This window comes from Arachis ipaensis, chromosome B3 (assembly GCF_059453495.1).
Source record: "Arachis ipaensis isolate K30076 ecotype BB chromosome B3, ASM5945349v1, whole genome shotgun sequence".
NCBI classification, from domain to species: Eukaryota; Viridiplantae; Streptophyta; class Magnoliopsida; order Fabales; family Fabaceae; genus Arachis; species Arachis ipaensis.
In genome coordinates this window covers 423,346-435,729 of record NC_142438.1, presented here as the reverse complement: position 1 = coordinate 435,729, position 12,384 = coordinate 423,346, and the positions used below count along the sequence as shown (strand labels likewise).

General features: G+C 41.1%; 1 protein-coding gene and 1 long non-coding RNA gene across 2 annotated transcripts in view; both read left to right on the top strand.

Annotated features, from left to right (window-relative positions):
* LOC148569620 (uncharacterized) overlaps positions 1-12,384 on the top strand; it is a 113,818-nt gene that overhangs the window by 37,812 nt on the left and 63,622 nt on the right. The gene's annotated exons all lie outside the window — the stretch shown is intronic.
* LOC148569623 (uncharacterized) lies at positions 8,231-9,786 on the top strand. The gene is made up of 2 exons (XM_088508024.1): positions 8,231-9,127; positions 9,676-9,786. Exons 1-2 carry the CDS (start codon positions 8,231-8,233, stop codon positions 9,784-9,786), a joined length of 1,008 nt encoding a protein of 335 aa, XP_088364150.1.

Below are 12,384 nucleotides of genomic sequence, written 5' to 3'. Positions count from 1 at the left end.
TTTAAAAATACAATTTAATCAATAAAAGAATAATTTATTAAGAAGTATTTTAGTAAGCAAAATTTAATGAAGAAAAATAAAACTTTTGTTAATAGATATTTTTTTTAAAAATAATATGTTTTTTCAACTAGGTATCCTTTAAAAATGACACAATATTCAGCCTTTTATTACAATAATTAAAAAAAATTAAAATAAACACATCTAAAAATTATGAATAGATTTACTATCTTTTTAAAATTAATACACATTCAAAATACAAACTAAATAAAACTGAAATTTAAAATTTACTGTGTAATTTCTATATTTTGGAAGTGTTTCAAAAATATTTTTTGTATAACTTTATAATTTTAGATGTGTTACAATTGTTTTTTAATGTTTAAGTTTAAATTTTAGATTTATGATTTTGGATGTGTTTCAAAAATAATTTCTATATAACTTCATAATTTTAGATTTATGATTTTGGATGTGTTTTAAAAATATTTTTTGTATAATTTAATAATTTTAGATGTGTTACAATTAAAAAAAATTACAATTGAAAATATTTTAGTTTGTATAAATAATTGTATTCGATCATTCATCACTACAAAGTCGTAAAACAGATCCTGTATTTTATCAAAGGTACAATAAGTAAGGGATTAATTTTTTTCTAAATGCACTTACTTTGAATTCTTTTTTTCTGCGGATACAAATTGGAATATTGTAGCAGAACAGACGAAAGAAGAAACGTAAAAAAAGAAAATAATAACTAATTATGAAATGGGTAGGAAGTTAGAGAAATTTTAGTTTTTAAAATTTAAATTAATTTTAATCATAAATGTGTATCCTAAAAAATAGGAATATGTTTTAATTAAATAATATTAAAGACTGACCAAACACTAAATTTTGTTCTACAAATAGCATTTTTCTAAAATGATATAATATGCTACGGTAATGGTAGAACTACACCAACTCGAGTATGTCAGGAGCGGGATGCTCCATTTCACATGCGCCGCCCTTGATGTCGCCATTTCGCTGCTGCCTCCAATGATGTGCAGTTCTCCATTTTGCGGGTGACAGAATTGAGATGGTGGTCAATGTTTCTCATGTGAGTCTTGGTTTCATTTCGTGGATGACATTTATGAAATGGAGGCTAAACCCATTTTGTGGGTGATGATCAAGAGGTGGTGCTGCGTATTTAGATAATAATTTTCAGGAATGCGTATTTAGGGAAATAATGTTTTTTGATTATTTATTTCAATAAAAAAGCCTCCTTCTAAGGGCGTTCCAAATTGTTTGGCTATTTCTAGCCATAGTATTCAATTATTTGGTCACTTTAACTTCCACTTTATTTGCACACATGTTGTTCCTAGATCTTTTTCTTCTTCATGACACACATTCCAATAAGTTTTATATTATCAGAATTGAATCTATAGGTTATTACGAAACCCCAACATAGAGGAAATACGAGACAAAGAGGATATCATATCCTATGAATTCAAGAATATGATGACATATAATACTAGATTCATTATTAATTAATCTCATGAAATCTTATTCTTGATCAAAGATTGAATATTCTATCTTTATTTTATGTCTTTTAATTTAATTTATACTTTTTTAAATATTAGTATTAACTGAGTGAAACTTTGTACTTATTATTAGTTATATATTCACTTAGAATAATTGAGCAATATGAATTTTGTGTTGCTCTCTTCCAAATATTTTCTCACATTCTAACTTGTTTATTAAGATTAGGTCTCAAATTTTTGTTTTACGTTTTAGTTTCGGTAGCAAATATAAAGTCTTAATTGTGATTTTTGTATATATTATTTAGGTATATCTATAATAAAATATGCAACAAATGGTAGACGAATAATAATATAAGTAGTTACACATGAATAATTTTTTGATGGTGAAATCTTACACGAAATTAAATACTTATAACTATTTTCACGTAAAATATAAGTTTAAATATTAATGTGTTTTAAAAGAAAAATATATGATCATTATTAGGTTAGGCCAATATAAAAGAAAAAGAAATTGCTTAATTATGGTTCATAAAAGTGAATAAAATATTTTTCAATTAAACATATTATTATATATAACATATCAATAATTTTTTAAATTTACACTTTCATGTGAAAATCATTTTAAATAATTTTGTAAGTTTTTAAATTTTTATTTATTTTTAATTTTATACCAACATTCAACATGCCAATCCTGCAGTGTGATGGTTTGGCTATGAATATGAAAGCAAGACGGAAATTCACATAAAATTATTTTTATGTAAAATTAATAATTTAAAATTAGGACAAATAATGCATATAAACCAACTAGAGGTTGGTTTTACACAATTTCACTAAAGATAAAAATGTTACAAAGTTTTATCAAGAGCACTTTTTTATATAATTCGAATTAGAGCTACTCGAATTACACAATCTATAGTAATTCGAATCACACTGATTCGAATTACACACACTAATACATACTGGTTTGAATAATCCTGATTCGAATTACACATACACTAATACATACTAGTTCGAATTAGCATCATTCGAACTAGCCTACAATTTCATGCACATAGTAATTCGAAACAGGCTGTTTCGAATTACCCCCTGTTTTGGTTGCCATTGGTAATTCGAATTCTACTCATTCGAATTACATAGCCCTTGCCTATATAAAGAGTTCGAAGTAATCTCATTCGAACCACTATTCTAAATCCATGCCCCACCAAATTCATGAGAAAAGGACTTCCGTACGACTCCAACAAAGGCTTGAGCAGAATATTTAGTCGATGGGGGATAATCCAAACCGACTTTATCGTTTGGATGGAGTAGCCCATATAGCTGGTGTTATTAATGAAGATGTTAGTGCGAACTTGTTGTTTTAAAATAGGAGTGAATCAATTATTTTTTTTATATTTTTACTTTTGGTGTTTTAGAATGGTAGTCATTATATACCGTTGCTAAGTTAGATAGGATTGCTATACAAGTGGTTTTGTTAGTTTTTTTGTTAGTGAATGATGTTTTCTTAGTGAATGATGTTAGTGGTTTTTATATTCTGGTACATTCTGTATGCAGCCCCAACGATGTATTTCGAGCATGCGACAGCAGCAGGGTATGCGTCTGGACGAGAGGTACGTTCCGTACTTGCAGATGGTTGGCTTATACTATCTTGCGAGGCTGAACGAGAGATGGTTCATATTGGACGAGCCCCTGGTCAGTGCGTTCATTGAGCGCTGGCGTCCGGAGACGCACACGTTTCATATGTCATTCGAGAAGTGCACTATTACACTGCAGGACGTGGCGTATCAGTTAAGACTGCCGATCGATGGACATTATGTTAGTGGTTGCCTGACAGATTTTCAGACGTACGTCGAGGGTGGTCAGCCAGCTTGGGTGTGGTTCTAGGAGTTGCTGGGTGTGTTACCTCCTGCGAACCAAATCCAGAAGTTTGCAGTGAAGTGCAGCTAGTTCCAGGAGACATTTAGAGAGCTTCCTGAGGGAGCCGATGAGCCCACTGTTAGAAGGTATGCCCGAGCCTATATCATAATGCTATTAGGGACTCAGCTATTTGCCGATAAGTTCGGCAACCACATTCACATTAGGTAGCTCCCATACTCAGAGGATCTTTATCAGTGAACTTCACACCAGAGTGTATTTTTCTCTTAATGGACCCTCTATAATGCACCAACACTACAGAACTCTCATCATTAGCCATTTTGTCTCACTCTAATGAGAGGAATTCACGTTCACACCATACTTATACACGTCTGGGACTTCATAATTCGAAACAGCCAATTTTCGAATTATATATGTATAATTCGAATCAGGTGATTCGAACTACCCTATGCGTAATTCAAATCAGTTTGGTTTGAACTACCTAACGTGCATAGTTTGAATTGATCAGCTTCGAGTTACCCTCCTTCATAATTCAAACAGCCTTGATTCGAATTACTCCTGTTTATAATTCGAGTTAGATTGATTCGAATTATATAAAGATATGCTTTTAGTTTATCTATGTCTCATTTTTAGGTTTAGTTGAATCATGTAATTTCTCCTCCCATCTGGTTTAATACTGCGATTTGGTCTTAAAATTATTATCTCATAATTTAATTAAATATATTAAATTTTTTTACCATCCATTTCACATATTTAAAGAGAACTACATATGAATATTCTTTGAATGCAAATAGCAACCTTCTTCTCTCAATATTTTACACGTACACCCTCCAAAAATAGAAAGAGAAAGAAGAATGGCAAAAAACAATAGAGAAAGACGGTAATGGAATACATCAATTATAGAATGGTGTTAATGATTGCATGAAAGAATTATCATCAAAAGCAATTGTTCATACCCTGGCCCAATAGTAAAGGCCCAGGTCCAAACGAAAGACCTAATCCAAAGGATTGGGCCTGACCCGGCACTAGTCCTCGTCCTACGAAGTCGGTACTCACCCCGACTTGTTCTCAAGAAGTCGGGAACGAGGGATAGCTGGCAGATAAGCACTCATTCAAATGAGTAACTGCCCCTAGAATCTCTCTAACCACTTCTAAGGGCCATATCTTAACCTCCCTAAGATAAAGGGACGGTTAACACCCTAGAAAAGTGGCACTACTCCAACGGTGGTTATTGGTTCACCACTATAAATACACTGACACTTCTCAGGTATCTCTAAGTCCCAATACTCTCCAGACCTGCTCACACCCTTGCTGACTTAGGCATTGGAGTGTCTTTGCAGGTACCACCCCCCATTCTTTCACGCACACAAGTCGGATGGAGGTCCCCGAGTTGCTGATCCACTTGCGAGCCTCCTCCTTCATACGTTTGGGCCAATCAACGCCATCCAGCCCATTAATCTCCGGTTACCTACTGTAACATTGGCGCCGTTGCCGGGGACCCGAGAGATCAATCAGTGATGGCGGACAGATCCCCCGAAGAGGGTCATGTTGAGTCAGATTCTGAACAAGAGAATCTGGACACCGGAAATAATGACGCGGACCTAACCCTCCACCAGGAAACAAACGATCAACACAGAGAGAGTACCTCCGGAGTCAAAACCCCGAAGGTGAATTCCTCAGAAGGCCGTGAATCGGAGAAGGATGGACAGTCCCACGCAACTGAACTTATGGGATTAGTCCATGTCCACCAAAGTCGCCTGGAACAGTTAGAACAGGAACGGGAGTGACAAAGGGAGACCGAAAAGAACCTAAAAGAGGAGATGGAATGACGAAAAGAGTTAGAAAGAAAACTCTTAAAGTTAGAATCCTCCCTCAAAGGTCGGAACTCCCGTAACGAACGAGAAGAATCGCCCCTAGGGGGAGAGGATCCTTTCAGCGAGGACATAATGAGGGCAAAAGTTCCAAGGAACTTCAAAAGCCCCGATATGGACCTCTATGACGGAACCACGGATCCGAAGCATCACTTAAGCAATCTCAAAAGTCGGATGTACCTAGCTGATGCTTCCGACGCTACGCGATGTAAAGCTTTCCCGACCACCCTATCGAAAGCAGCGATGAAGTGGTTTGACAGCCTCCCTCCAAGGTCGGTCACCAGTTTTGAAGACCTCTCAAGAAAGTTTTTGATGAGGTTCTCTATCCAGAAAGACAAAGTGAAACATGCGCCAAGCCTCCTGGGAATAAAGCAGGAGGTCGGAGAATCCTTGCGAGCCTATATGGAAAGGTTCAACAAAGCATGTTTAGAGATTCAAGACCTGCCCACAGAGGCAGTCATAATGGGGTTAGTCAATGGGCTTAGAGAAGGTCCCTTCTCACAATCCATATCAAAAAGACACCCCATCTCCTTAAGTGATGTACAAGAAAGAGCCGAAAAGTACATCAACATGGAGGAAAATGCTAAACTAAGAGACCTGAGTTGGCGACCTGGACACCCTCCCTCAACAAAAGAGAGGGAGAGGGAAACCAAGAAGAAGGAAGAACTCGGTCTCGATAGACCAAGAAAATATCACTCTTATACTCCTCTAAAGACCTCTATAGTGGATGTATACAGAGAGATTTGCAATACTGAAAGGCTGCCACCCCCCAGACCCATTAAAAATAAGAAAGAGGGGAGCTGTAGCGACTACTGTGAGTACCATAAAATATATGGTCACTCCACAAACGACTGCTATGACCTTAAAAATGTGATAGAAAAGCTGGCTAGAGAAGGTCGGCTTGACAGATATCTCATAGAAAGGTCAGACAGTCATGGGAAGAGAAAGCGAGATGATATGGATAGAAGAGACCCACCACCGCAGACTCCGGAGAGACATATCCATATGATCTCAGGGGGGTTCGCGGGAGGGGGACTCACCAAATCCTCTCGCAAAAGGCATCTCAAGAGAGTCTACTAGGTCGGAGGAGAGTCATCCGACCTCCCTACCATTTCATTCACAAAAGAAGATGGGCAAGGAATAATCCCTGGGCACGATAATCCAGTGGTAATAACTATGATCCTAGCAAATGCCCATCTCCATAGAACCCTAGTAGACCAAGGAAGCTCAGCGGACATTCTTTTCAAGCCCGCTTTCGACAAACTAGGGTTGGATGAAAAAGAGTTAAGAGCCTACCCCGACACCTTGTACGGATTAGGTGACACGCCAATAAAACTACTGGGATTTTTGCCCCTCCATACCACTTTCGGAAAAGGGGAAAAATCAAAAACTATGAGTATAGACTTCATAGTCATCGATGTAGGGTCAGCATATAACGCTTTAATCGGCAGAGCTACCCTTAATCGACTCGGAGCAGTGGTATCCACTACCCACCTTTGTATGAAATTCCCGACCTCAGCGGGGATAGCAACGGTAAGGGGAGACCAGAAATTGGCAAGGAAGTGCTACAATGAAAGCCTAAATCTGAGAGGAAAAGGCCGAGAAGTCCACACAATAGAGCTCGGAGGTGCAAGAGCTAGAGAAGAGCTGCGACCACAGCCGGGAGGAAAAACCGAGGAGATACAGGTAGGCGAAGAGGAAGGGAAAAATACTCACATAGGAGCCAACCTAGAGGAAACCCTAAAACAAGGGTTGACCAAGCTCCTAAGAGATAACTCCGATCTCTTCGCTTGGAAGGCCTCCGACATGCCTGGGATAGACCCCGAGCTCATGTCCCACAAGCTTTCGGTCTACCCGGGGTCCCGACCTGTACAACAAAGAAGACGCAAGCTCGGCCCAGAACGAGCCCTGGTAGTAGAAGAGCAGGTACATGCGCTCCTAGAAGCCGGCTTCATCAGAGAAGTCAAGTACCCAACATGGCTAGCCAATGTAGTGCTAGTCAAAAAACAAAATGGCAAATGGAGAATGTGTGTCGACTATACCGACTTAAATAAGGCCTGTCCCAAGGACCCTTATCCACTGCCAAGTATTGACACCCTAGTAGACTCCAGCTCGGGGTATCAATACTTGTCGTTCATGGACGCCTACTCGGGGTATAACCAAATCCCGATGTATGAGCCGGACCAGGAGAAGACGTCATTCATCACGCCCAGAGCTAATTTCTGCTACGTGGTCATGCCATTTGGATTGAAAAATGCAGGGGCCACATACCAGAGGTTGATGAATAAGGTGTTCGCCTCTCACCTTGGAAGCCTAATGGAAGTATACGTCGACGACATGCTGGTGAAAACCGAAAAAGAAGTCGACCTCTTGTCAGATCTTTCACGAGTCTTTGACACCATAAGGTTACACGGGATGAGACTAAATCCCGCAAAGTGTGCCTTCGCGGTAGAGGCAGGAAAATTTCTAGGGTTTATGCTGACACAAAGAGGGATCGAAGCAAATTCCGATAAGTGTAGAGCTATCCTGGAGATGAAAAGCCCGACTTATTTAAGAGAGGTCCAACAACTAAATGGCCGACTTGCAGCCCTCTCCAGATTTTTGGCAGGATCAGCACTAAAATCCCTTCCGCTGTTCTCCTTATTGAGAAAGGGATGTCAGTTCGAATGGACTCCTGAATGCGAGGAGGCGTTCCAGGAGTTCAAGAGATTCTTGAGCCAACCTCCTATTCTGACCCGACCTATAGCTGGGGAAGACCTCATCCTATACTTATCTGTAGCAGACAAGGCCGTCTCATCGGCTCTGATAAGAGAAGACGAGGCCGGACAGCACCCAGTATATTTCATCAGTAAAGTTCTACAAGGCCCTAAGCTAAGGTACCACAAACTAAAGAAGTTTGCCTACTCCTTAGTAGTAGCCTCGCGAAGGCTACGGCCTTACTTTCAAGCTCACACAATAAGAGTCCGCACGAACCAACCCATGAAGCAAATCCTCCAAAAGACGGATGTTGCAGGGAGAATGGTTCAATGGGCAATAGAGCTCTCCGAATTCGACTTGAAGTATGAAACTCGGACGGCGATTAAAGCCCAGTGCCTCACCGACTTCATCGCAGAATACGCAGGAGACCAAGAGGAAAAACCAACTACATGGGAACTCTATGTAGATGGATCCTCAAACAAAACAGGAAGCGGTGCAGGCATAATATTGGTGGATGAAAGAGGAACCCAGATAGAGGTTTCCCTCAAATTTGAATTCCCAGCTTCAAATAATCAGGCAGAGTATGAAGCCTTGATTGCTGGATTGAAGCTGGCGGAAGAAGTCGGTGCTACAAAGGTGATGATATACAGCGACTCGCAAGTGGTGACCTCCCAGATAAGTGGAAAGTATCAGGCAAAGGACCCAAATATGAAGAGGTACTTGGAAAAAACTCTGGAACACCTTGGGCGCTTTGCAGAAACCGAGGTCAAACACATAACTCGGGATCTAAATAGCAGAGCAGACGCCCTATCCAAGTTAGCAAGTACCAAGCCAGGAGGGAATAACAGAAGCTTGATCCAGGAAACTCTCCAGGAACCCTCCGTAGTAAAAGAAAAAGACAAACAAGAGGTCCTTGAGGTAGTCGGATTAAGCCTCGGATGGATGAACCCCTTGGTCGAATACATGAAATTCGACATCCTCCCGAAGGAGGAAAAAGAGGCTAAGAAAATCCAGAGGGAAGCACAACACTACACCTTGGTGAAAAATATTCTCTACAGGAGGGGGATATCAACACCATTGTTAAAGTGCGTACCGACCTCAAAAACTACTGAGGTGTTAGAGGAAGTCCATAGTGGGATCTGCGAAAATCATCTCGGAGCAAGGTCATTAGCCAGGAAAGTGATTCGAGCTGGATTCTACTGGCCGACCTTGCAGAAAGATGCGACCGAATTTGTGAAAAAGTGTCAACCATGCCAGATGCATGCAAATTTCCACGTGGCTCCCTCGGAGGAGCTCATCAGCATCACTTCTCCATGGCCCTTTACGAAATGGGGAATGGATTTGTTAGGTCCTTTTCCCCAGGCGCCAGGACATGTCAAATACCTGATCGTGGGAATAGATTACTTCACAAAATGGATAGAAGCAGAACCATTGGCCACCATCACCGCACAGAGAAGTCGGAGGTTCCTCTACAAGAATATCATCACAAGATATGGGATACCCTATTCCATTACTACAGATAATAGAACCCAGTTCACCGACTCTACCTTTAGAAGCCTAGTAGCCAGTATGAAAATCAAACACCAGTTCACCTCGGTGGAGCACCCACAAGCCAATGGGCAAGCCGAGGCAGCCAACAAAGTCATACTGGCAGGGCTGAAGAAAAGATTACGAGATGCAAAAGGAGCCTGGGCCGAAGAGCTCCCACAAGTGCTATGGGCTTACAGGACAACCCCCCAGTCTGCCACTGGAGAAACGCCCTTCCGACTAGTCTATGGCGTAGAAGCCATGATACCAATAGAAGTCAACGAACAAAGCCCAAGAGTAATTCTCCATGACGAGATCGGAAACATACAGGGGCACAAAGAGGAGCTCGACTTGCTCCCCGAAGTCCGAGAAGAAGCCCAGATAAGAGAAGCAGCATTGAAACAAAGGATGACTACAAGGTACAACAAAAAAGTCATTCGAAGAGCATTCGCCCCAAATGACTTGGTCTTGATCAGAAACGACATTGGAGTCAACAAATCAGGGGAAGGAAAACTCGCTGCAAATTGGAAGGGACCATACAAAGTCAATGAGGTCTTAGGAAAAGGTTACTATAAAGTAACCGACCTGAACGGCACCGAGTTACCAAGGTCGTGTCATGCTTGTAATATGAAAAGGTACTACAGTTAAAAGCGAACTCTACTCCCTGATGTACTCTTTTCCCAACTTCATGATTTTTTCCCAAAATCAAAGGGTTTTTTCTGGAGAAGGGTTTTTAACGAGGCATCATAGTAGGGGCTAAGGGAAATAGATTGTCAAAAACCCTTAGTAACAACGAAGTACCTCCCCAATTAATAAAGATCTTTTTCATCTTACAAATATCTCTTATAAATTCCTTTTTGTTTTCTAAGTCTTTCTACGAAACGCGCCGACTTAAGCTCGACAAAACGTAAAAATCCCATAAACCGACCTAGGTGGTCGTCAGGATAAAACGACGAGGTACAAGTCGGTGTAAAGAGGTTATGAAATTCGATCGTAAAAAAAAAAAAAAAAACTCGGAAACATTCCGACTCATAAGTCGAAATAAAGAACCGAGTAGAAAAGAAAACGAATCGCAAAAATAACCTAAGTTATAAGAACTCAATAAAACAAAATTGAGTATAAGGAATAACAAAAAAGAGATTGAAACTTAAAAGCTGTCCTAAAAACCCTCAAAGGTTCAGAAAGACAGACAAGCCAAAGGAAAGGCATTCAGAAAAGATCAAAGGGCTTTCGAAAAATCAAAATCAGAAAAACATGCACGCATAAGGTAACTGAAACCCTTATCCAAAAAAGGGTATTTATTAAAATAAAAACCCTTAGTAAAAAAATGGTATTTTTAATGTTTTGTTTACGGCCTTATAAGGCCAGAAGAAATTGTTCAAACATCACCAAACAAATATAAAGAGTTTTAAAAAAGGGGGGACCCACAGGCCGGGCCCCCATATAGCCAACAAATTATTTTTTCGGAAGAGGAGTAGACGGATCACCACCACCAGAGTCAGGAAGAGCGCCACCAGGACCGGAGAGAGAGGCATCCATAGGAGACGAAGAGAAAGTCGGAGGAACTGCTGAAGAACTCGGAGCGTCCTTTGGGGGAGGAGGGGACTCAATGATTCTCTGCCCCCGAGTCTTCAATTCTGACTCGGAAACGATCACGGGAGCAGGGGGATCAGCTATGGCACCGTCGATGACGACTTTGTCAGGATCCAAAGGAGAAAGATCCAAGTCAGGAGCAACGACTCCGACTTGCTCCTTAAAGATCCTCCAAGCCTCCTCGGCAGCCTCAGCAATAGAGTCCTCCAACTCGGTATAAGCCTTCCGAGAATTCAGCAAATCATTCTTCACAGACACAAGATCTTCAAATAAACTTTGGTAGCTATCCTGCGCTGTTTTCCTCAAGCCCACCTCCATGTTGCATTGGGCTTGCAACTTACTATCCTTCTCCCGAAGGCCATCTCTTTCCTCCCTCAGTTTGGCAACCTCCTCCTCCAACTCCTTCTCATGCTCTCGATATATAAGAAGCCTTCCTTCCAGCTCCTCAACCTTCGAGGTTGAACCCAAAGAGCTGAGAGGAGCCTTCTCAAAAATATCCAAGAGTTTACCACAAACACCCGCCGCCCTGAGACTCTCCTCAACTAGAGTGGTAAGGTGGTTCCGAACAGAAACATCGTCCATACTTATACGAGCATGGGGGTAGATGTACTTTCGGACGAATGCAAGAGCATCCGCTTTAACCTCACCTTCAAAAGAAGGAACAGACTCTAAAGTCTTGCGCTTCTTCCTCTCTGGCTCAGGAGAAGGTCGGGCGGAGGGGGGCGGCTGAGAGGAAGCTGAAGAAGAAATCACAATGGGCTGGGAAGGAGTCCCAACGTTCCGAGGAGGGGGAGGAGGAGAGATAACCGCCTTGGAGCCACCAGTCTTGGCTCGAGACCTTGCTTTGGCCTCCTGAACTCTCTGGTAAGATTCCTGAGCGTTCTTCTTCGCCATCTTTGAAAAAATAATAGCTAATAGATTAGATAAGTCGGAAAAGCAAGACAGACAAGTCGGAAATCTAAACAAACAAACAAAAGCTACCTAGCTATGTTTGGACAAAGGTCGGAGACCCCTGGAGAAACTTTTTAGTGTCCAAATATGGGGCCCTCCCCCATACTTCTCGGAGGAACCCCACAATGGCTGCTTCTACTTCGTCCAGGTCATCCAGACCATATTTCTCACAGGGGGAGGCCTCCAGCCAGTATAGAGGAAAGCGAGGAGAAGAACTCTCGTCCAAGAAAAAGGGGTGGTGACCCTCTACAGCTTGAACTCTGAAAAAATAGTTTTTAAAGTCGTGGAAGGATTCGTCAAAGAGGGTGAAAACTCTCCGACCTTGTATGGCTCGAAAAGACACCCACTGTTGCTTGTTATTTAGC